The sequence below is a fragment of the Lepisma saccharinum genome, chromosome 15 (assembly GCF_977018435.1).
Source record: "Lepisma saccharinum chromosome 15, izLepSacc3.1, whole genome shotgun sequence".
Lineage (NCBI taxonomy): Eukaryota > Metazoa > Arthropoda > Insecta > Zygentoma > Lepismatidae > Lepisma > Lepisma saccharinum.
In genome coordinates, this window is record NC_139243.1 from 20376019 (window position 1) to 20403040 (window position 27022).

The following is a 27022-nucleotide window of genomic DNA, read 5'->3' on the forward strand; positions in this document are numbered from 1 at the left end:
TTATTTAATTTTAATACTTGATAAATCTTTCGGGGGAGGGGGTCCGGACCCCCCTCTAAATACATCCTTGCCTAAGAGATAAAGAAAAAGTGGCAAATCCAAACCCCTATTAGCCGCCCCCATGACTGATTGGTTACCACATCGCACTACATCTCCATGGGTCCCGGGTTCAAATCCCAGTCTGAGCATGGGTGTTTGTGAGTGTCCATTCATCAATTCCATCGTATCACTCACTCACCCTCATCTTCGCATTTAGCCAGTGGCAGAAAAGTGAAATAAAATGAATCAAATCAAACAAGCACGCAAGCAAGCAAACCCCCATTACTGGCCTCCCAGATGACCCTTGTAATCAAGGGTTCCCAGGTTCGATAACCAGTGGTTCGGATCCTAATTTAAACTATAGGTCCAGTCCCAATTAACCTTACTGTGCATAAAGTGAACTTAAAATGCTAACTCAAGCAATTCTCAGCATAGTCACCACAATTGTTAATGCATTAGCAGTAATCTACGTAAATATTGTTTTATTGCAGGTACTGTGCATAGACTACTGTTGCAAACTGGTTTCTTCACTGTGCACTACAAAAGACGAGTCAAACAGATCATAGTTTTAAAAAATAACCTTTTTGAGAAGAAATGTCATTTACTGTAATTTTAAAGATTTTTTTAACCATGCCCTTGAAATTCATAAGATAGAAAAAATTAAATAAGCTATTGACAAAGTTCATATCTGACATTAGAAAACTTCTTAAAGCAATGTCGTCTTGGTTCAGTTATCTACAACCTACTTGTGCCACCATGGATTCTCTGCATTCAACAACATAAAAAATAATGCTGAGAAAAACTTTTCTTTCTGTTGACCAAGAATTATGAGTTAGTTTATCTGTGAATCCTCCCCATATTTCTCATTTGAATTTTAAGGTTAATAAATAACATTATTAAACTATGTAACATGTATTCCATTGTAATAACATACTACTGTACATGATGAGGCAAAATTCAGGTTACACAGGAAAAAAATTCTGCATAGTGTGGGTGTAAAATTCCAACATATTTAAAATGTTTCTTAAATTTCAATAAACACCCAAATGCTGACATATTTATTTGACAAATTATGCCTTGGTCAGCATTTTGTGTGTTTTATTGAACATGTTATCATTAAATTTCAAATTTGTAAATATACCTAGAACATAATAAAGGTAAAGGTAAAGTGCTCCCCTGTGCATAGCACCATGCCCTGAAGGCGTATAGGGGGTGTGGGGGTAACGCCCCACACTTTCTTGATCCGGTCGTGAGTGGGGGTGATGTGATCAGCATCACGCCCCTGACCGCCTTTACCCCCCAGGGTTTCCCCCAGGTACCCATGTTATTCGACGTTGGGTGGGTGCCGGGGTCGCTTCCATCGTTAGGAAATAATGCACATCTTAAAACACATGTTTCACATTTTTGAGTTACAAAATACTCCAGTGCCGTATTTTGATGATGGATTGTGTTCAGCATTAAAAAAGTAAACAACAGAATGGGCAGTTCTGCAAACAATTTATTGCACATTGACATGATATGGATTAATAGTGTGATTTGTGTTATGGTTTTTTCCCATCTACAGAAAAGACTTCCCGTAAGTTGTGGAACCTTAATGATACGTTTATCTGGAGAAAGTGGCTTAAGAACTAAAACACAGGAATTTGACTCCTTGATACTTTTTCACTTGACTTTTATAACATTTTTGGCTAATCATGATGAAGCCAAAAACACATACTCCACAAAGGAGCCATGTATCAGACCTAGTTTGCCTGCAAGAATGTGGTTTCTAGGGTGCCCAGAAAATGTATATGTGCAAATTAAGTCTGGCATTTTGTTGCATTTGGATCAGAAAGATTATAATTAGGGAGCAGAAGTTGATGAAATGTCATCTTTTTTCTGACATTTCTGACACGATGCCCATTAAATATACACAATATTACACTTCCTTTAGAACCCAAAAAGGTAATTTTTAAGTGCATTTTTTGCCAATTTTCATGGTTTAGGTCAATTTCCCCGATTTTCCCGTCATTTTTCGCAATATTCGGTGTATTGTTTCATCATATTTTGTCACTTCTTTCATTTTGGTAATATTCTTGGGTCTTTTCACCACGGTGAACATATATATCGCAGGATTTAGTGGCTCATAGTGGTTCGGATCCCACTTTAAACTGTATGTCCAGTCCCGATTAGCATTACTGTGCAAAAATGGGCTTAAAACATCAATTCAATCAATCAATCAATTCTTTACCGTGCTACAGAAACACACCACACTACATCACCTGGAAAAGATGTGGGAAATTAATGCATTTTACACCAATTCATTCAGTGTGTATGACTTTCTCATTAAATTGTTTTAAAATTATTCGGTTGTTTTCATTGGAAATCCTCGTTGCATATTTTAATTGAATGTGCATGCATCATTTGATGCCTTTTTTTAAAGCAAGATTTCATTTTGTTTAATTTCCTTTTCATTTCAATTTTTAACCTGAAACTAACAAATTTAATGGTCATTTTTTGCATTTATACGTCATTTTTTCCCCATTTTTTTTAGGACATTCTATAGGTCATATACCTATATTTTTTAGGTCATCAACTTCCGCTGCCTAATTATAATACAGGAACAAGTACAATTCATCATCATCATCCTTCGCTGTTTCCTGCCTCTCAGCTACAGGTGACGGATAGTGAAATCCACTCAGATATGAGGGGAAGCTGCGAATAAGAAGAAACCCAAATAAGCAGTCCCGGACCAAGATGGCAAGGCTATCAGTGTGTGGGAGAGTGTCCTTTGACATGGACATACTCGGCAAGTACCACAGATACCCATCAATAGCCTCCTATCATGGCAAATAAACACCGCCATAAAAGTGTTTGCCCCACTGCCATGTGCACCTGGAGGGATCCAGAAAAGTTGACGGAGTTTGAATCCAGACAGAAAAACAACGGTGTACCTGAGAACCCACAGGTGGCAGCCCCACCACCCAGATGTAGGCAGGCTGTGACAGGTCCAATTAACCGAGAGCCGAAATAAAAAAATCCGAGAAAAGAGGGGAGCAACCAGACTGGAAATTGGAGACAAGTACAATTCAGGAATGCAAAATTCTTACTTTGTTCAAATTCTTAGCATTCTTAAACTGCACAGTCTTACCATGATGTTTTGATCCTAAAACTCTTGTTTCCATATTCAGGAGTGTGTTTGTGTAGCTGGCAAATGTTCCAGGTTAACATTTCTCACTTGGAACAGATTACTGTCTAATATGGTAGAAGTAGGGTGAATCCAATACCTATGTATCAAAAAGTATCAGTTCAAATTTAATCACAGATAGTATTTCCAGCATCTTGTGGAGTCCACAAATACGTTATGTCACATTTCCGTGGAGCTAAATAAACTGGAAAATATGCAAAATGCATATTTATTATTTTTGTAACAAGATTATGGGGGAAAATGGATTTTGTGATTGAATGATTCTCTCATGTGAAATTATGAATATTTTAAAGTCTGATAGATTTCTATGGTAGAGGTTTATATACACAAATTAATAAATTTTCTGAACTGCTTGGAATTGTTAAGAGTTTTCGAGTATTGGCTCAGGTTTAGATAGACACAATTTTCAAGTAATTCTTCAAAATTATTTTGAAGAAGGAACTGGTTCTGTGTCCAATTCTGCAACACATGCCCCATTTATGATATTATTCCATGTCTTAATAGATACAGAGAAACCTATTCCTCACTTTTCCGCGAAGCTGATTTTTAATGCTTGCAGCATGTTCCAATGAGGATGATGGCAGTGCCACAAAAAACAGAACATTCAAAAACAGCTTCGTGGAAAAACGAGTACTAAGTTTCTCTGTATTTATTCAAAACTCTCATTTCCCAAAATATGAAGAAAGTCTAATTTCGAGTAATTTGTCAGTAAAAAGTGTAAAGTAAATGTGTAAGATACTCCCCTCTGCTTTGCACCATGCCATGAAGACATATAGGACCCCACACTTCCTTGATCACAGCCGAAAGGAAGGGGAGGTGATGTGATCAGCACCATGCCCCAGGCTGCCTTTACCCTCCAGTTTCCTCCATTGCCAGTAATACAGGAATATTTCACAAACAATGTCAGAATTATATTACCATGGTAAGGAACCTATTATAGAAGAACTCGCATATGAAACTCTCAGCTCAGAAACCTAAAATTGATTAATGTTAAAAAAATTATGATACCCATCTTGCAACTGACCAAAATGTACACTAGTGCGAAGATGATGTGGTAATGTATCTCTCATTATTATCCTTCGGGGGGAGGGGGGTTCTCTCCAACTACTAAAACACTTCTTGCAAGTAATGTCGTAAGTAGCTAACTACTACATTAATTTAAATTAAGTATATTCAACACCATTTTGTAATTAAATTGACCAATATTACCGTCCTTGTAAGTTACGCAGTTCAAGACACATTTGAATGAAAAATTATGAATTATGCAAACAAGTTACAAACTATCTGTAAAATATCAGCAATTTATTGGTAATCATCAAAGATAAATTACCTAGGTAACGGGCAGGTGAAAAACATGACATGAAAGAATTACTACATTTTATTTTAATAAATATTTAACAATAAAGTTAACTTTCCCAAATGCCTATATATATATATCAATAAGATATTTTACAAAAGAAAGGTTTGACATTTGCATAGCTCTAGACATAGTTTTAAAAAAAAATTCTTGCATAGGAAACAAAGAAGCCCAGATGCAAACATCCACAATTTGAACACCTTAAGTCTACTCTTCAATACACAGTGATTAATTTTACGAATCATCTTGAACAGTGTAATAGCTATAGCTGTGAAAGGGAGGAAAATCAATATTTCATTAAGGAATCACTGATTTGTAAAAATTCTAATACACTTTCCTCACGTTGAGGTTTTTTAGAAATATATTTATGAGAGCTTCAAATGCTTTCAAAACTTGAAAAATTGGTCATCACTAATTTCCTCCATATACAAAAGTCTTATGCATGTAAATAAAATGAATAAAAATCAAGAAGAGAAGATGCGTAACCCCGACGACACTACAAACTACTAACTGTGCGGCAGGTATCGGCATTGAAGTCAAAAGTATTAACACTAATCTCGCAGTTGCCAAACCTCCAAAGAAAACCATGGAGCAGAAAAATACTACTAAACTATTGTCACTGTAAAAAAGAAAAGATACTAACAACGTAAGAACATGCCCAAATAAACTATATCCAAAAAGAGCTACTACCTCGAAAAATCCTAGCCACGAACGGCCAACCTTCCCTAACAAATAAATTACAACGGGCATCAGAAAAATGTATGAAATTAAACATGCTAGTGGAGATAGCATTCCTTCTTGCAGTACTTTTCCAGACTTAAGATGGCCATAATATAAAATACAGGATAACGAGAAAATAGTAACTGCAGGGCCAATAAGATCTACATGGATTTGCTTGAATTTAGTTCCTACGAAGGGTGGTACCATTGATGACAAAAGGTAAAAGGGTAGTTCTTCGATTCGAATTACGAACTTGTTTCTCAACTGTCCCCAGAAAGAGGATGATTTGCGTCTTAGTATTTGAGCTTCTGGTTTGTTCTCACTGTCCACAAGGATACTGTAAGAATTTCTATTGATCATTTTTAGATGCTGACGTTAAATTCACGTGAGTCACTTTGTGCCTTTTCGTTTCAATTCTTCTTGCATTTCCCTATATCCCTTTTTCATTTCCTCGAAAAGACTCGACTGGAAGGATTTCAGCCTCTGACCAGATGATGCTACATTCTCACCGACCTTCTGACCAGTTTCTGACTTGATTGCCTTATGGAGTCCTTCTTCACCAATAGCTTTTCCTCTGGTAAATATGTATACTGCGAGTTGAGCTGCACGTCTAATAGGGTAAGAGTTTGATAGTCTCTCGATTAAATGCTCGTTATTAGCAAGAAAACGAAACAAGAAACGCAACACCATTTCTGCAAAATTGTTAAAACTCTTCAGTCTTTGGAAGTTCAAATGAGCACATGTTTCTGTACTTCAGGAGTAATTCTCGCTTCAGTTTCAGCTGCTTTCTCAGTGTATCCAACCTACGTAACTGCTCCTCTTTGCTGTATTCAATGCCAGGCAGTTTATGGATCTGTAATGAAAAATAGCACTATTTTAGCTACTTTTCAAGGTGCATTCAATTTACCTAAATTCCATGATTTTTCAAGTATTTTCAAACAAATTCCCAGACAATGCTGTAGTTTTCTACCTTCTTTATTTACAATATATTTTTAGAGCGGAAATACGACAGCACTCAATTTATTCAGCCGACTCTGTGGCTCAGCATGTTTAGTGGTAGACTTTTAATCTTGCCTTGGAAGTTCCCAGGCTTGAATTAGGGATGGTCACTTCTTTTTCGAAAAATTAAAAATAGAAAAATTATTTTTCAAAAACAAAAAAGGATGAATTTTTTTAAAAAAAAACAAGAAATGATTTTTTTTCTAGAAACTTTTTTCAAAACTCTTTTTTCGAAAAACATTTTTTAAATAGCGAAAAATCTAAAATTAAAAAACTTTTTTTTTTTCAAAAATGGCCATCTGTAGTTTTAATACGAGCATGAGCACAAGTGTTCAATGTGAGAATTTCTTCATCAATTTCATCTAATCATCATTCATCCTTATCAACATGATTAGCCAAAGTGGCACACTTTTTTTTATGACCACATAGACTAATTGGGACTGGACCTACCATTTAAAGTGGGTGAGATCCACTAAGTGCCTCCAACATATATCAAACTCAAGATCCTTCCCTCATTTACAAGGTGGCAACATTACCAGTACACTATCAGGAAGCCAAAGTGGTAGAATGTGACGTAAAATAACAGTAAAAATGGCATATGTACAACAATCACATCTGTATGACTTCTTCAGGTTTTAAAATATTTTTATGAAATTTCCTGATTTTTTAGTCATCAGTTGATTTCCCAGGTCAATGGAAACCCTGATGTTGATTAGTTAAAACCAAACCGTGAATATGGTTTGCATTGCATTTGAATAGCCATTTTGCCAAAAAAATGCATCACATTTACACACACTACACCTGAAAAGTCATGCAGCAGGTCAGTGTACATAAACAAAATTTACTTATTTTTGCACAACCAAGGGGTAAATATGTCAAATCGACCATTCCTAATAGAAATATGTGCAATACATCGTTGGACAGGATATGAATCAAGGATTCCAGAAATGTAGGATTTATGGTGAGGAAATAATTGGAACACGAAAAATGTAGTATTAAGTCTCAGAAACCATCATTATAAATGAAACATAATGAGCCTAATTTAAGATGTAAGCCTAAATGCCTAATTTGTTATGTTAGGATTGTTGAGTTTACTTATCTTAGCATAAATAATACATTTGCAGTGTATTTATGCTAAGAGAACCGAACCTAACCTAACAACGTAGGCATTCCTCAAGTGACGTGACAATGCAAGGTTGTCCTCACATTGTGCGATAAGGGAGACAAGTGAAATCAGGGTCTTCCTTATCCTTATCGCACAACGCTAGGAGAGCCATGGACAATAAAATAAACTAAAACCATATATTTCCAAAAGAAATTGAAGGAAAACAATTTAAATGAACGAAAATAATTTACAGTTAATAAAAAAATAGAAACTTCAATATCCAAAAATAAAATAAAAATTATAAATACGGATGAAAACATGAAATAAAGAAAGTTGAATCCTACTGGAAATTTGCATATCCACATTAAAATCCAAAGTTCAACCTGGCAATACCGTGTGTTTACAATATGGATTTCGATTCAGGAAAGCAGCTATGGTAAGTAATGTAAGAAAGATTATATTATTTCACAGAACAGGAACATCTAAGTGAAAAATGCACAGTGCCAATTCAAAGCATGAATTAAGTACTACGAGTGAACATATTTTTCTTTTACGCCAAAGTGGTAAAACACAAGGGTCGCTTGTGCAGTATAGCCCAATCAAGGTGTATTAAAAATATTTCCCTTCCATCATGCACCTTTAAAAGTAAAACACTAATCAAAGTAATACGCTCCTGCGTTCTTGAATAGTTACTGCTCTTTCTTGTAGTACGAGCAATCCAGGTTCAATATCCAATGAATCTCAAAATTCCAATGTTAACTCAGTTTTGTGAGGATAATCGGAGAGCTACTTAACAGGCTAACTCATGCTAGTTTCATGTCTGGGGCCTCGTCAAGCATATAAAACTCACATGTCTACCTTGGGAGCCTCATGGTGCACAGGCAACTCATGATACCATGCTCTAACATACATGTTACGTGAAGAGTGGCCTCATGGACAACATTTTGCAGTTGATTTGTAAAGTTTATTTACTGAGGCTGTTATTATTATAATTAATACAAACAATCTAAAAAGCATGGATCAAATTAATAGATGTACATTTCAGTTGAATCTGACAAGTAAGCAAAAAAAAAAAAAAAAAACATTTTCACTCAAACTGTTTCCAAGTTTTTTTCCTGATTGTGGGTTTCACCTTCAATTATTGCTGGCCAGCTTCTCGGGTAGTCATATTACAAATAACAAAAGGCTTATGTTCAGGTAAAACCAAAAACAATCCTCAGAAAAAAACAATAACAATGTTTTAAAAATAATAAATATGCTGTGAGCCAAATATAACTCACGTGGCATGCAGCATAATAATTTATTCTAGTGCTGCATGAGTTGTATATGACTTATGCACATAAAATAACTAAAAATAACAATGTTCATCTAATCATCAAGGAACATATTGCTTTCAACATTTTTATTATATTCTCGTAATAAAATATTGTGGTCCAGGGATTTCCTTTCCTATTGTGGCAGTCAATGTGTTAAAAATAAGTAGTATAGAAAACGAAACAACCGTGGCAGCCAAGATGATGCTGATGGCATCACGTCAACTGAGACCGAAAATGTGCATGTGCTGCCTTCACAGCACGGAGTAATAAAAAGGTAAAGTCCTCCCCTGTGCTTAGCACCACGCCATAAAGGCGTATAGGGGGTGTGGGGGTAACGCCCCGCACTTTCTTGATCCGGTCGTGAGTGGGGGTGATGTGATCAGCATCACGCCCCTGACCGCCTTTACCCCCCAGGGTTTCCCCCAGGTACCCATGTTATTCGACGCTTGGTGGGCGCCGGGGCCGCTCCATCGTTAGAAAAGTTCCCGGATTTGAACCGGCCGGGGATCGAACCCGGGACCTTTAGCATGGTAGTCAGACGCGTTACCGACTGAGCCACCGCAGCCACGGAGTAATGCTCAGGGGATTTTATTTTATCATCATTCTATCAAATTTTTGTTGTAGATATGGAAAACCATTACATGCTATGATTACTTCCATTGAGTTTATAAACATACTTACACCGAAGGTTGTTCGCTTTATATCAGACCATTTTTGACGGGTACTCACCTGAAGAGATACTGCGCCACCACCACCGATCATGTTCTATTGGACCCTCAGCATTGTGGAGTATCGCCGGGCATAGCAGTTTCCATTGCAGCAAACTCCGGCGCAGGACAGGCATGGGAATTCTGTCCCACTTCTCCCTGCAAGCTTTCCATAGACCATCCAGGGTGCGTGGGCGGCGATGTTGAAGACGTCGTTTCAACAGTCCAAATGCACAAAAATCCATTGGACTGGCATCTGGGCTTTTCACAGGAATGTCTTCAAACGGAATGACACGAATTCCTAATTCCTCTGCCATTTCCTGATAAAAACGTAGTGATGTTCTGGCGGTATGACTCGAAGCCTTATCCATATGGATCATCACCTGGTTCGCATCCATTCCATACAATTGTGGGATGTCTCTCCGATATATAGGTGCCAGAATGGACTCTTGGAAGTATCTGGCATTCACCTTCACGTTTTTATCCACCTTGCGTATCATCAACTTACCCTCATATTCGAATCACGTCACAACCATAAAGCCACGAGGGAAACTTTCCCTGCACTGACGAACAAAGTTGCTGCGCCCCTTGCCATCTATGTCACGGTACGTGATCGCCCGAATGTGACCACCAGCAGTGAGATGGACATATGATTTATCCATTGTGACAACTTTCTTCCATTTGGAAATCGCCAGGTACTTTTCATACAGTTTGCTGCAGTTCGTCGTACGTTTGGCCATGTGACACTGTAGAAGGTGGTGTACACAGGCCTTCTGCACACACTTCAACCTGAGGTGCTTGCAAATTGTTTTATTCACAGTTGACGGTGTGAGGTGAAATCTGTGGGCCATATCACGTTCAGTCGGGGGATTTTCTTGGCATGCCAATCGATGGATCCCCCTTTGCACTACGGGTGACACTTTGATTGCAGCCCTTCTCCTGGTGGTTTTCGTGGGTGAATGTTTCGCAAGGAGAGCCTGTTGTGTGTAGCAGGCCACAATAGCTTTCGCAGTAGTCACCGCGAGTGTTAACCCATTCTCCCGATATTGTTTCACAATGCGTACGTATGAAAACTTAGCATGGAATAGGGGCATTACGTAAGCCTCCCAATACCGGTTGATTTTGGCGCCATTTGATAACATTCACTACCAACAGTCACGCACCTACAAGGTCAGACACAACACTGCTCCTGCCAGCAGACCCACAGTTCCAGCATGATATGCCAGGTGGTAGCACCGAATTGAAAATAGTCGGATATAAAGCGAACAACCTCTGTATTGTTATATTTTTACACATGCTTGATTGATTGAGTTGATGTTTTATGTCCACAGTAAGGCTAATCAGGACTGGACCTACAGTTTAATGTGGGATCCGAACCACTAAGTGCCTCTATCGGGTATCGAACGTGGGACCCCTTGTTTACAAGGTAATGACAAATACATATGCTCTCCTTGTAACAACCATAGGCCAGTAGGAAGAAATTGAATGCAATACGAAATACAAGAGAAATAATAACAATTATATTCCACTTAAATTAAAGGTTCAAGTGTAACAAAAAAATATATTTTCCTTTTAATATGACCAAAAATAACAATCTTTAAAAGTGTCTAACAAAATAACAAATCCAAAATTCTTGACTCTTTCTTGTTTTCGATGCTAATTTGGGCAGGGCCGGATTAAGACAATATTGGGCCTGATGCTTGAAATTTTCGGTGAACAATAAACACGACGACGTTAAAGTTTCGTCACAGCGCAAAGAATAATAGTAACGGTATAATAAGTAATGCTATGTCTAGGCATGTGAAATTGGGGCTTCAAATTTCATTCTAAGATTTATTTTCGGGTTAATATAGCAAAAGAAAACTGTTCAGCTTTCGGAAAATTCTCGTCTGTCTTCATCTGGGCCCATTTCAGGAATGGGCCTAATGCTGCAGCATCAATAGCACCCACCTTAATCCGTCACTGCATTTGGGTAAAGTTGGAAATTAGCAATTAAGAAATGATATGTTTATTTAATGAAAAACCCTTACCAAAAGGCCAGTTAAGATGAAAACTGAAGCTGTATTTAATAAGAGAATTAGAGTTGCTGTATCTATTAATGCATCCTGGACTGCATTTGGCAGACTAGAGAGGCTTTGGCATCTGAAATCACAGCTAGTATTATCTTATGCCGGGCTTGTGTTGTTATACTTAAATACAGCATGTTCCGCTTAAACGTATAATAAAAGAAAAAATCACAACATTTTTATTTACCAATATTTTTTGTCCAAACTTTGTACAAACATGTAACAACTCAGAAATATTTTTTTTTACAAATCAAGAAAACTAGCGCAATTCCACATGTGAACCGTTAGTGGCACGGCAAATGTCAAACCGGTTGCCAGTCTCAAGCCACACATTTTGAATCATGTGCAGGGTAATGTTGCTTACTGCAACCACAATTCTTTCACGCAAATCTTGCAAATCTCTAACTGGTGTACAGTAAACTTCCTTAACAAACCCCCACAACAAAAAATCAACAACACACAGTGAGGTCTGGTGACCATGGAGGCCATTCAATAAAATTCGAACCTTTTCCTATCCATTTTCCATTGAAATGTTCATCCAGGAAGTCTCTAATGAGATTTGAGAAATGAACCGGTTTCGCGTAACTGTTTTTCCCATTTCTTTATTGAAATGTACGATGGAACTACTACTTTAGCACCCAAACCATAACGGGCATGAAATCGTCTCTGCACAAGTGTCACAGCCTTCACTTCAGGCAACGTTAAAACACAAAACACCTTTTCTTGTGGCGACCACATGACGAATGGCTACTGAGGAACTGATAATATCAGTTTTCAAGACATTCTGGCTACTTCACATGCGCAACTACCAATGAATGTGTTGCTAAAAAAAAATTCTGAGTCATTCTTTAAATTGAAACAACAATAACATCATTCTGACAGTTTGTTTAGAAGTTATGAATTTTTCTTTTATTATACGTACAAGCGGGACACGCTGTATTTCTGACCTCTCTTCATGTGACTTCCCTTCATCCATCTTATCTTATCACCGCTCATCCTCATCTTCGCAATTAGCCAAAAGGGGGAGAAAAGTGAAGTAAAATAAACTAAATCACTCAATCAGTCATTGTGATAGCAAAATTCTTGACCACAAGTATAATTTCTTAAGGTTTTTTTATTGACTTTCTTGTTGATTTTTTTTTTTACTTTTTCTTGACTTTCTTGACTGGTAGACATCCTCCATATTCACCATCAGAAATATGAAAATGAATATTTGGTCATACACGATGCATACACACTTATAAATTACTCAAGTTGTGAGCTTAAAACAGTCTACCTGTTCCTTTGCTTGGTCTAACTTCTTTTGGAGCTCCAAAACTTTCTGACTAGTATCCTGGGATTCTCGGGCTTTTTGAGAAGAATCATGGGAATCCTTTTCAATGCTGATGAAGAAAGAGATAGATTTGCTTTAAACTTTCAAACAAATCATAATACTGACATATAAAAAGTATTTTGTGCTTTCACTAACACAATACATTTTCTTCGCATTGCCAAGAAATAAACAAATAACAAAAAACAAACAAAAACTATTATTATTAATCCAAAATACATAATAGGTAATTCATTCCAAAATTGGTACTGTTCGACTGGACATTAAATTGCTGAAACTAAATTAGTCTCTTTGACTTACAATTTTGGCAATAGTTTCAATTGTTTTAAAAATCAAATTTTCTCTTAAGGTCTTTCAAACAGCCTTTCATATTTTGACAAAGAAAGTTTCTACAATTTTTTTTTCTTTTGAAACTTCACTTCGATTGCATTGTTATTTTTTCAAAATTCAAGTATAATTCCAGGTTTTCAATGCAAGTGTTTCACAAAATTCAAGGTGAAAAATAATAACAATGTTATAATAAAAATGTGTGGCAACATTTTACACTAAATATTTATGGAAAGTTTTCTTTTTTTACATCTTGATGCCCTCAGAGTCAGAGATGTTGAATACTAACAATTAACAATAGAGCTAATGAGCTTCTCTTTAGAATGAACTGATTACCAATGAGACATCCAGGAAATAACAAAGTATTTACAGGGAAGAGTACATAGTGATCATTCCTCCCTCTTTTATTTTATTTATTATTATTATTTTTTCTTAGATGAAGTCTCAAACTAATCATGTAAATCTTATGCAGCTAGAATGTGAACCCCCAAAAAGAAAATGTTAATTTTTTATAAAAAGTGGTGATTTTTCACGTCCATGAAAACTGGCAGAATTTCTGGTCAGGCACCTGTATGTCGGAAATGTTCTTGGCAGAAACTTGGCTTAACCTAATAGAAGATTTCTCACAGATCTTAGTTTTTGATTGATTGATTGATTTGGTTTTCAGTCCACTCTATGCACAGTAAGGCTAATCGGGACTGGACCTACAGTTTAAAGTGGGATCCGAACCACTATGTGCCTCCACCACGTATCGAACCTGGGACCCCTTCATTAAAAGGCACGGATCTTAGTTTAAATGCAATGCTAAGATAGTTTTAGTTTCCCTCCCAAATTTCAACCCTACTTACAATTCCAACATCTGATTTTCAACAGTGTTCCAATCAGTGCAGTGCGGTGACATTTTCCGTTGCGGAAGCAGATCCCGAAAAATTAAGAAAACCAAGAATTCATTGCTTCTACATGGTACGTTATAATGAAAAAAATAGCACTCTACCTGATACTGTTTCCATAACGTCTAAGGGAAAGATGAATGTCCTGGTGCAGTTGTTCATTTCTTTTTAAATTTCAGTTGGTGTTGTCAAAAGTATTTAATGCAACAGACAATCGCTGATGATTGAAACAATTTTCAAGATTTTCACATATTGCAATATTCACAAATCTGCTTTGGCACCACGTAGTTCTTTCCGTAACAAATAGTGAACATGCCAACACTATTTGATGCAAACAAATATAAATTCACCCACCTGAAAAGCCACAATTTTCACCTCGCAAAGCGTGACTGCGGCCAGCGAGTTTTACCAACTCTATTTGGCAGATGTGTCCATGGACATGTTAGCTGTCTTAATAGACCGAACGCTCGGAAGCGTTTATCTTCACATATAATATATCATCCGTATGTCAGCAATCGTATTTTGTGTTTCTCCTGTGTTTTGAAACTTTATAGTTTATTTATGAATATAAATTTTAACTAGCTTTGTGGATATGCTACATTGCTGACAATATACAGTACACTTCGACACTTAATTGTGCAGTTCGCAACACTGAGGACATCAGCAGGCTGACAGATGGCACTCTCTGCTTTCTTCCAGCCCTTACGGGTTGGAAAACAAGCTTTGTCTCCTCTCATTGGATCCTTGAAGGACACCGGGGTATTTTACGGGTTTCTGATGGCATTGCCAGGGTGGTGATATTACGCAGATGTTTTCTTAACAGGACGTGAGAGGGTGTTGATGGCTGCATATCCGAAAAGGAAGAACCTTGGATGCTTGCAGGTTGATATTCTGTTGAGGCAACCCGGAAGAAATAATGAGAATCCAAAAGTTAAAAAATTAATTTGTAACAGTTATACTGTGTGCCACCACTGCTGGCCTTGCTGTACCGGAGTGCACGCACATTGTTCCAATTAGATGCAATTGAAAGTTCATTCCATAATTTATGAATGTAATATGCATTCTCATGTTTCAGTTAAGAGCTGCTCTTTATAGAATTCTGTACCATTACACAAAATAACCCAAACACTGCAAAACCAATTCTCTAATATACTTCACTTCCTACATTACAATTCACCAAATTGGGAGGGATTTTACGATACACACTTCCCCAATTTCTTTCATATTTCGCATACTCAATAATTTAGGCCTCCTAATCACAAATCTGCAGTTAAAATTTGGCGCTTACATGTAGAACTAGCAAAATAAGCTGGTCCATGATCGCAACCAACACCCTCGATTTCTCAAGAAAACCAATGTTTATCACAAGATATTGTGTTTCGAATACTAAATAACGAAATATATATACCTAAATAGCAAAATATATATTCCTGATATTACTATGATCCCAAATTTTAACTATGGTTCGTGCATCGTTCGAGGGGTGTAAGGCTAATTGTGACCACGGACCCGCTTATTTTGCAAGTTCTACACGTGAGTGCCAAACTTTAAGTGCAGATTCGTGATTAGGAGACGTAAATTATTGAGTATGCGAAATATGGAAGAAATTGGATAATTGTCCAGTATTGTAAAAATCATACCCCAAATTGAAATAAAATGCCCCCAAAAAGAACTTTAATTTCTTCGGCAACAGTTCCGAATGTTTAATGATTAGGCTATTTTCAGTTTGATTGGAGAAAGACAAAGTATTGCAGAGTTGTAGAAATGATTGTTACAGTAAATGAACATTGGTGAAAGTAACGGGTGCGGCACTTAAAACCAGCCCGTGCCTTCATAAGATATCATTACAGCGGGCTGGTTTTACGTGCCGCACCCTATAGTTACCATTGTTTGAAGTTCAGAAAAGTGCAACTTATCAATGAAAAAGAGATGTAAAAACTACCTTACACCAGCATCCGTGGTTTCCATCGACAAGGCATTTTTCATTCATAGAAGGAAGAGAAAGTATCGCTGAATAGTGGGAAAGATGGTGATAGTAAACTGAAGCTTTCTGAGAGTAAATAGCACTGTTTGCAGTTCTGATGACACGTATTTATTGGTGAAAAGAAGATGTAAAAGGTACTTTATGCAAATACTCCTGCTTCCAATCAACAAGGCATTCCACATATTATGCCGACACAAAGCTCAAAGGGGTTTTGTGCTTGAGAACAGCACCAACATGCAACATTAAAAGCATTTAGGAAAATCATTGTCATCAGAGGCGCAACAATGAATTTTTGTCTGGGGGGGGGGGGAAGTCGATAAACATACCAATAATAATAATCGTAATAGTAATAATAAATTTAATAATAATGTTCATAATATTATTATAACATTATTATTATTGATGTTTATTGATTTGCTTTATTTTACTTCACTTCTTGTGCCACTTTTGGCTAATGTGCGAAGATGGGGATGAGTGATGACATGATGAAATTGATGAATGGACACTGGCAAACATCCATACCCAAGCTGGGATTCGAAACCGGGACCGGGACCAACATTATTATTATTATTATTAGTAGTAGTAGTAGCAGTGGTGGTAGTAGTATCAAATATGTTATTACCCTCGCAAATTATGCAAAAAGGGGGTAGAAGTTGGTGCTAAAGCATTTGTGTTCGAACAAACGATTTGAATTATTTTTTCAACATGTTCAATTTCACATTAATAATGGGAAACAACCACACAAACTATTTTTGAAAGACAGAAAATGCTTGATAACTGGATTTCAAATATAATTCTTCTTTACATTAACATGTATAACTTTCATGCACGATGTATGTTTCACACTCATGAAACATGGAGTGACTTGGACACTAAATTGTGTATGTATTCAAAGTTTCTTTAATACATATTATATACAACATATATAATTTAAATACATTACACAACCAAATCATCCATTTCACGATAAACCAACAGCAAAAATTACATAAATTGTCTCGCAAATGTGCATGTTCCCTTTCCTCAAAACAATTGTTCATGAATTTTAAACAAAATCAATTAAGACAAATCTTATTTCTCTGTCTGGTAATTTACAACGCATTAGAGAGAACAATAATATATTGCAAGCGAAGCGATCAAGAAAATTTTTGGATCCAATTATTTTGCAGGCTGTACTCAATATTGATTTAATAGGGTGCAAATAATTTCACAGGATGCCAATGCATTCTTTCTTTTATAACTTTTGTGCCTCCCCGATGGTGTAGTGGTAAAGTCCACGCATTTAGTTTGTAAACGTCGAAGAACTGAAGAATGCCGCCGCCACGAACGTAGGTGGGGTTGAATAGCGGACGAGTTGCTTTCGTCCAATCACACACAACATTCAGCCAATGGGCACAGCTGTCATTCTGCTCGTCTACTCCACGTGGAATCTCAATCACATGACTGCGGATACACTGTTGTCGTACTTTGCAAACTTCAATGTGGAGACCGTGGGAAGGTGTTTGTGCGCAGAAGGACAAGGGGGCATAGAGTAGATGTGTGGCAACACTGTGCATTGGATGTGATTGTTGCAGCTGGTTAGCATGCTCCGTGGACTTCAAAGCCAGCCGGTCGTTAACGTAGATAGCACGTCGACTATAACATCCGATTAGCCTTTCTGTGCATAAAATGAACTTGAAACCAAAAATAAATAAATCAATCTTACAACTTATTTTCATTTAGACCATTCGGCGGCCAGGGTCGACTCCCGCCGACCCCTTGCTAAGGTTCTGAACTTGATAAGACTAAGAGAAGCAGGCATTGCAAGCGAGAACATTTTATGAAAAGTATTTTTATTTGCATAAAATTTGAAGTTGTGGGCGGTAATTTGCCTTCGACAGGTACACTTGGCCATCAATGTTTGCCCACCCTACAACTGTGGAGTCCAAGGCTGGGGGGAGGGGGCAATGCCCCCCTGTGGTTGCACCACTGATTGTCATGCTAAGAGTCCTAAACCTGGCTCACCTAACCTAACCATGAAAGCATTTTCAGACGTTATTTGAATACTAACAGCCCTAAACCTGACTCACCTAACCTAACTATGAAACCCCTTTGCACCAAACACACACTAGACCTAGATGGGAGCAGCAGTCCGCAACGAACACGACAGTAAATGAACTGCTGGTTGCAACAGAAGAATCATACAGGAGTATATAAGAGTGAAAAACCATTCTCAAGCAAATACGCAGTAAGTCATCGCCAAAACTCCAAAGTATGTGTAAACAGACATATAACCTTGTGTGGGTTCAAAATACATGTTTTCCTGGATATGTGGACAACTATCCATCGGGCACATACATGGTATGATTTGATGCAGAGTAACACGTAATCAGCATACCTTCGAATAATTTCGTAAATGATTGGTAAGAATTCAACATCTACATCATCTACTGTTATTGAAGTGGGTTGTTGCGGAACATTCGGATGTTGTTCCACTGCTTCCATTGGTTCAACGTTATTCATCTTACATGGAAATCCGTGCATTACATGTTCATGTAATGTGCTTTCCAAGTTCTTTCCTTCTATGGGTATAATCGTTTTCTTTTAAGTCATTTAGAATTTCGCATACGTTAGTTATTTAACTTTTCACACTGCACAGGAAACACAAACAAACTCACTCTTTTTTTTTCAATTCTCTACTAGCGACTAGCCCATGTCGTCCTCTTCGTACCTCCCAAGGTATCGATAATTTACCCGCTTTGCAGAGCAAATAGAAATTTCATGAATTTATGGAGGAGAGCTGTGATATTTCTTCCAGGAGGAATGAAATTGCCAAAAGTATTAATGGAAGCAAATAATATACAAGCTAATTGAATATAAATGTTGCGGTTTCTTATTATTTCGCGCATGCAATGTCCGGTAATATTCATGGTCAAATCGTTAATCCATCAAACAGAACAAATGGGAGGATCTTACAAAGGGCCCGTTACGAAAGTCGCACGAGAATTACAATTTATTTTCTACTTTCGATGTTTTCGCATGAACTCGTACTGTAATTAACTTGTAACTATTTCAGTATTTCTAACTACTAATTACGAATTTCACTCATTTTTCGACGATGGAAATGGAAAACGTAGTGTATATATAACATATAACCAGTGATGAAAACCTGTCAGTTTTTTCCCGTTTATACATCGTGGTGATGCATTCTCCATTAAAAAAATTTGTGAGTGTAATCCGTTGTTTATTTTGTGAAAATGTTATGTATACAAAGAAGTAACTGTTACTAAACTGTCAATTTATGATTGAAGGATGGGCGCGTTGACTAGCAGACAAAATGCGGGAGTGGAAGAGGTTGATATTAGCTCAAATCACGCATATAAATACCCTCCCAGATGTGGTGAGTAGTAGGATTTTAGAAGTATAAGATGTCGTGATTGTCAAATAGTCGTTCAGTGATGTTTATATGAATTACTATTACTAGGAAGCTCATTATAATATCAACATATTTTATTTGTTTAATTATACATTATTACATATTAAAATATGCTCCGACAACATCAGTGTAACGAAGTCACTCTTCACTGCAATGCAAGAATAAGAATAATAATAATCGATGCAAGCTAACATCGCACAAGGCTCAAGTTGCATATGATATGAACATGAACCAGACCGTATAGATTGATTAATATATTTATTCTGTTACTATTTTATGAGTAACAGTTCGTTATATCGGAGACACATTTCTTCATTTTTACAGAAGAAACTACTTACGGAAATTAGTTTCTCCGAGCTTTCCAACGTTCGTGGAGGTATTTGCTTTAATCGTGGAATCTATTTGCCCGGCAAATCATAAATTTTTCAAGAGAAATATCCCACCAACGTACAATTGCCATGCTTCCCGTACGTGAACTGCATGCTCCGCACGTTTGATGACGTAAGCCACTGTCAGTGTTTCAAACTCCTTTTTTTTCTACTATGCTTGCGTAACCTAACCTTATGGAAATGGTTCGTGGAGCTATCCGTGAATGATTCGTGGGGCTATCCGTCAATGGTTTGTGGGGTTATCCTTCAGCTACCCGTGCCTAATGTATAATTTCCACCGGTGTAGGTATTTTTCAGTGAAGAATGTTCAAACCCTGGGTAAGAATTGACAATATAGAGAAAGTCTCCAATTTTGTTAATTTTCGGCATACTAACTAATTTTGGCCTCCTAATCACGAATCTGTTGTAAAAAACCGGGGGTCACATCTGGAAATTGTACATTTTGATGAAACATTGTTCGTTAGTCCCAAAAACCATCCACGGGTAGCCCCACAAAGCATTGACAAGCCCCAAAAACCATCCACGTGTAGTCCCATGAACCATTCACGTGAGGTTAGGTTAGGCCTGTTAGGTTAGGTTCCATTAGCACTCATTTCACCCCTAAATTCATCGAAAAAATAGGGTTCGTACTAAAATTGAACATCATAAATGATTTTGTTGTAAAACCGCGGTGTGGTTGGAAACAATGACAGGAGATTACATTTTCGTTCGTAAAATTACGCATATACACCTATATATACAAAAAAATTCAATCTGCTTTTTTCAAATTTCCAGACGTGACCCCCGGTCTTTTACAACAGATTCGTGATTAGGAGGCCAAAATTAGTTAGTATACCGAAAATTAACAAAATTGGAGACTTTCTCTATATTGTCAATTCGCTCCAAACACTGCATACTTACAACGTAAGCCAAGTTGTGCCTGCCATATTGTGTGTTCTGGAAGCGAAGAAAGGAATAAAAAAAATCACTCTGTATGTGAAAAAATTGTCTTTGTTTTAATGTAAAAAGCATAATGGCACCTTGAACTATGTTCCGCAATACACAATTGGTAATTACGAATCATGCAAAACACAAAATATATCCGATTTAAATGTGTCTCCAATATAACGAACTGTTACCATGTTGTAGGTTTTTGGAACATTGTGGTTGCCAGATTAGAGAATTAAAAGTTTAGTCACTACAAAGAAAATGTATTCAATGTGCAATTGAAGTGTAAATATGGATAGTGAATACTACTATCTTCTAAGATTTTGTTTGTTCAAGGATTTCTTAAATCTTATTTTATAAATATGTGCAATATAGCATCTGATCACACAAATGTAAATAAAGATCATTACAAATGAATATATTAAATATTAAGGTACAAATTTACTATTCCACAAACACATGTAACTTCTTCGTTTCATCACTTTTAACATTCGTACTTACGTATCTGCTTCATGGAACATTCTTGAAGGTGTATTCATGTTTTTTTGATGAAAGTAATTTCAATTTTTCACATTACAAGTAGCCTACTTCTTTATTTGCGTTGTTTCATTTTGCGTAAAAACAGTATGCGCCAAAGGCTATTGTGTGTCGGAGAATTACTTTTCAACAAAAAAATGAATTTCTACTATGATACATTCCCACATGACAGAAAACACCTTCCAGATGTTAGACAATGCTACAGGAACTTATTACTGTAAGTAGTTTCTTGTCTTCTGTTTGTGGAATAGTAAATTAGTACCCAGAAATACTCATTGGTTGCCTTATGTTTGCAGGAAATTATTTTGGAAGTCACTTCATTATGGGAGGTGAAAGGTTTGATACTCCACAACCAGAGGCTTATCTTTTTGGAGAAAATGCAGACTTGAACTTCTTAGGAAGTAGACCAACCCCAGTAAGTAGAACTACTTAAGTGCTTTTCTCTATTCAGTTAATTTAAAAAACTAACAGATATGAGGAAATATTACAGAATTTTAAAATAATGCAAAACATCATTTACACATTAACATTATCATGTGGCTGGTACATTTGATTCTGTAGTGTCCTAACAGTACCAAGTTTTAAAATATTTTTATTGGTCTATTGTGGGGTGCACATGAGCTCTCCAAACAGGAATTTCGGTGCATAGTTTAAATTTTCTTCTATCTCTCTTCTAATTGTGTTATTTTGGAGGAGGTATTCCAGTTTTTCCATCCCCACAAGAAGGTGATTCTTTGAGAAAAAATGGTTTGGCCCAAGTTCCTTTTGTTCCTTAGCATTAAAATAAAGTCCCAAAATGCATTCTACTAAGATTCCGATTTACTTCTACAATCATTCCCACTAGTCTACGATACTTGCAGTTGCTTGTCAACTAAAAATACATTGTCCATGCGAATCGCCCATGCTTGTGTCAACATAAATAACTTTTTTCGAAAATCCAAACAGTGCTCATTACTTTAAGGAAGGTTCAAAATGTGAGAATGAATGACAAAATTCTACGATAATTAGTCTTCCTGCTAGGAGAATTTGAAAAGTGCATTCTCGAATCCTCCTCAAGAGGCTTACAGGCAGGAGACGTTATCATCCGCTGAAGGTCAATCCATTAAGAAAGAAAAATGTGACGTACTAGCAGTATATAGAATTTCTGCCTTTATTGTTATACAATCTAGCTTCCCTCCTCGCTCCTCTCTTTTTCTCCACTCTTCATGCACTTGCATATTCTCAACCCCTTGTGTTCTTTTTATGTGTTACACATCTTTGTTTTTCGGCATGCCCATTTTAGATATTCAGTGCAACGCCACTTTAAATTCCATAGTCTTATCTGTATTTAGGTACGAACACAAGTATGACATGCAAGACAGTATGAAAAGAAAAGGTTGTGATAGTGTATCAGCATTTCAGGTATATCCGACCCCTGTCGTCAGTGCAAATGGTAAATTAAGAAAAAAATGCACTAGCACTTTGCAGAAACTTACGTTGGCATGTTCCAATGCATTTTTTATAAATATTTTATCCTGATGACAATTATGGGATATCCCTGTAATACCAATAGGTAAGGTGAAGTTTCCCATTCATATAGCACCATATCATGAAGGCTCATTTAGGGGACATAGGGGTAGGGCCCCACACATTCTCGATCTCGGTCATTTTGACATTCACAAGGAATGCATGTTCCACTTCCAGAATACCCACCACAACATGAACTATGTAACGTCCACAACAGTCTGTTATTTCGTCAACCACACATTTTTGTTCTTCACTTTATCTCAAATGCTACATGTAGTTTTACTGTATATATTTCCCACATAGGCCTTCCTAAGTGTAGCCTCATGAGGGATTACCTTGCCACAGTACTTCTGTAAGACCTCACGAAGAGGAGGTTCTTCCAGATTCAATAGAGGAATACCAGACACGATAAATGCTATCCACAGGTCCTTGGAGAAAGAAGACAGTTGATCAGTCTGGCCTCGTGCCACCTTTTGAAGTAGTTCCTGAACTGCATTATATTTTTTTGTTGACAAGTTTCTTTGGCATTTTGTCTAAATGCTGCAATACTGAAGACCTCTTCAAATATCCTACCCTGGTTTCACACAACTTGCAAATGAGAATCGTGTCGTTTGTGGAGAACACAACAGTCCCAAATTCTGTAACATAGTCCCTCAATCTCACCGCAAGAGATTCAGCCCCTCAAGTCTCACCCCAAGAGATTCCTTTACATTAGGCATTCTATTCACTTGCACTGCTACACACTGATACGTGCCTGGGTCAAACAACAAATAATCTTGCAAATTGCATACTCAATTGCCGAAAGAGTGGGGGCTGTAATGTACCGGATGTTATTTTTACTTTTGACCGATTGTTGTAAGAAGAAGAGAAAATATGAAATGAGAACACTTGAAATGCCAATAAACCTTTGCAATCTTTCATTGTCATGTCATGTTGTGTGTAAGTCTCGATTTCAATACAGGTAAGGTTATGTACGTTTACGCAACCCCTTTAAAGTTTTCACCAAGACCTGTTATAATTTCGGTGATAAATTTACATTTACACCCCTTTATCATATTGTATGTTTGTTTATTTATTTCACCTATAACAGAGCTTTCGCTCCAATTACAATAGGCTTACATATATATATATATATATATTTTAAACAATTAAAAAATTATAATTCCAACAATACAAAAATAATAGAAGAAAAAGGAGAGCAAAACTACAATAATCGTTTCATAAAGAACACCAGCACAAGTATTCTAGAGAACATAAATCCAAAAATGATATTCACTGAGGTAGAACAAGGTACATATCTATATACAGACTGAGGCATTTATAACTATACACATGTAAATACTCATATATAAACAAATATACACACATACAGGCATAATTGTATTTACAAACATACCCATATACACAGAAAACATCTATAATTATTTATTATTTATTCATGATATTCTTCGAAGGACGGACAGGAATTGCATGAATGGCATAGCGAAATCCAAGTCTCCACCGTTTCTGACTATTTCATTATGTTTAATACATAGTCTTAGAATGGGGGAATTCTGGTGTTCTGTTGAGTTGGATTTACTGTAATAAAAAGGCTGCCTGAACCGCAACATGTCCTTCTTAGCATTAAATTTTAATGTTTGGAGGAGACTTGGACTGTCAACCAGCCCGTTGACTAACTTATATAAAAATAATTGATGTGATACTACTCTCCTTTCGTACAGAGGTGTAACATTGAATTCTCTGAGTAGTTGTTTATATGATACCTAATCCTGAAAAGATGATCTTTTGTGTTTTTTGTAATATAAGTAACGAACAAATTTCTTCTGAATTATTTCTATCTTTTTGCTATTACGTTGAGTGTAAGGTGACCAGACTACACTTGCATATTCTAATTTGGTTCGAACAAGGCAATTAAACAGGCTTGTCAGAGCTCTTTCATTATGCATGTCTTGTGAACTTCTAATTAGAAACCCTAACGTTCTGTAAGCATCATTACAAATCTGATCAATGTGTGTTCCAAAAGATAATTTATTATTTAATGTAATTTATTATTTAATGTAACTCCTAAGTCATTTATGTGATTTACTCTTTGTAATGCATGATTATTCATTGTATACTGATAAATACTGGGTTTGATTTGCCTGGAAAAAGTTATTGCAAAACATTTTGTGACATTAAAATTTAATTTATTTTCGATGCTCCATCTTTGTGCATTTTCCAAGTCTTTTTGCAACTTATGTGCATGGTTTGGATCTTTCATTACTTTATACAATTTTAAGTCATCAGCAAAAAGTAAGCATTTTGAGTATTTAAAAATTGTGGGTAGATCATTGATGTATAATAGAAAGAATAATGGTCCAAGATTGGTGCCTTGTGGTACACCGGAACAGACTTTGTAAGTGTATGACTTAGCTTGATTGTATGTCACAAATTGCATTCGATTGGATAGGTAAGAGGATATTAACGTAAGAAAGTTATGAGAGAGACCAAACTTAGACAATTTACTTAACAATACATCGTGATCAAGAGTATCAAAGGCTTTGGCGAAGTCCATATATATTGCATCAACAGAATTCCTATCATCGAGGGAATCGGATATACTCTGTGTGAAATTGACCAAATTAGTTGAAGTAGACTTTCCAGGACAAAAACCATGTTGATCTATTGATATATAAGGTTTAATATGGTTGTAGCCTATATCCTGTCATATAATATATATTCAAATATTTTTGAAGGAGCTGAGATTAGTGAAATGGGTCGGTAATTTGTAATTTCGCATGGGTCTCCCTTTTTTAAAACAGGACAAATTTTACTGATTTTCCAAAGATCAGGAAAAATTTGAGTTTTTAAAATAATATTGTAAATATAACACAAAGGGGTGCATAATAATTCGGCACAACCTTTGAATAAGTATGTTGGCAATTGGTCGGGACCACTAGATTTGGTTGATTTCAGTTTTTTTTTATGGCTTCATTGCATTCTGCTTTGGTGATAGAATCTACCACCAACGACTGAGATACTATCATGTCAGAGGATTCAATGATGTTATATGTTGAAGGATTTGAAGCATACACTGTTTGAAAATATTCAGCAAAACCATTAGTAATTAATACATTTGTTTCCAATCTATTACCCTTATACATCATATAAGCTAGTTTCCTATTTGTTTTTTTCTTGTTTCTTATAAAATTCCAAAATGGTTTAATGTTGCTTATTAAATTGTTCTCTATTTCTGATACATATGTTTTATATGCTATATTTATCATTCTTTTCAGTTTTCTACGTAATTCAACAAATTTAGTTTGATAATAGTCTGAATATTTCATCTTTCTTCTGTATGTTTCTTTTTCTTTTAAGTTTCTTATTATATCAGATGTAAACCAACATGGATAAGAACGTTTTTTACATATTGATCTTTTCGGCACAAATATGTCTATCACACCATTAATTACCTTGTAAAAATAGTCTAAGGCTTCATTGGGATTCTTGTAAGTAGCTAAATTGTCCCATTTTTCATTTTCCAAGTGTTTGTACATATTGTAGAAGTCTGCCCTTGCATAATTGTATACAGTAACTGGATTTGATTTAACACTAGTAACCTTTTTGTTTAAAACGACCTGAATATGTAGTGACGGGTGGTGGTGGTCTTCCTCAAGCAACGGGTGTAAATTTCTAATAAGAGTCATGCTATCACTTACATTTGTCAATAATAAATGAAGGGTTTTCCCATTTTTATTTTTTACATGATTGACAGATTTAAGATTTCCCATTGATAAAAAATTAGCAAGAGAAATACTAATAGGTCCACCTTCCAATAAATTATATTGATCATCTATTATTGTGGTAATATTAAAATCACCAACAATAATTACTTTAAAACTATGCCGGTTAGCAATCTCCTCAACAAATTCAAAAAAATCCTGATACTTCTTAATTGGTGATTTTGGTGGAAAATATACTGATAAAAAAAGTAACTTGTATATTCAAATATAAATTTGATACATACTATTTCTACATATTCTATAGTGATTTTAAATTCCTCAACAGAATATTTGTTTGCTACAGCAACCAAGACACCTCCCCCTCCCTTATGGACCCGATCTTGACGATAAACATGTACCGGTTATCTATGAACTCGCCATCATATACACCTACATTTAACCAAGTTTCTGTTAGTATGATTACATCATAATTTTCAAGGGATATACTAGAGTATAGTTT

At 36.2% G+C, this 27022-nt stretch overlaps 3 protein-coding genes across 5 annotated transcripts in view; 1 reads left to right on the top strand and 2 right to left on the bottom strand.

Moving 5' to 3' along the window:
- Window positions 1-4571: 4571 nt before the first annotated feature.
- LOC145999634 (protein YIPF3-like) lies at window positions 4572-5803 on the bottom strand. The gene has a single exon (XM_083136728.1). It carries the CDS (start codon window positions 5661-5663, stop codon window positions 4995-4997), a length of 669 nt encoding a protein of 222 aa, XP_082992854.1. The 5' UTR covers window positions 5664-5803; the 3' UTR covers window positions 4572-4994.
- Window positions 5804-5857: 54 nt separating this feature from the next.
- On the bottom strand, window positions 5858-18732 carry MED9 (mediator complex subunit 9). The gene is made up of 3 exons (XM_083136729.1): window positions 18405-18732; window positions 12773-12878; window positions 5858-6156 (listed from the first exon to the last, which is right to left on the bottom strand). Exons 1-3 carry the CDS (start codon window positions 18548-18550, stop codon window positions 6007-6009), a joined length of 402 nt encoding a protein of 133 aa, XP_082992855.1. The 5' UTR covers window positions 18551-18732; the 3' UTR covers window positions 5858-6006.
- A 476-nt stretch (window positions 18733-19208) lies between these two features.
- Window positions 19209-27022, top strand: part of Mrgn1 (Mahogunin ring finger 1) — a 60422-nt gene continuing 52608 nt past the window's right edge. For all 3 annotated transcript variants that reach the window (XM_083136730.1, XM_083136733.1, XM_083136731.1), the window contains exons 1-2: window positions 19209-19406; window positions 21592-21710. In XM_083136730.1, coding sequence (XP_082992856.1) covers window positions 19319-19406; window positions 21592-21710 — 207 coding nt within the window. In that variant the 5' untranslated portion in view covers window positions 19209-19318. The remainder of the gene's footprint in view (window positions 19407-21591; window positions 21711-27022) is intronic.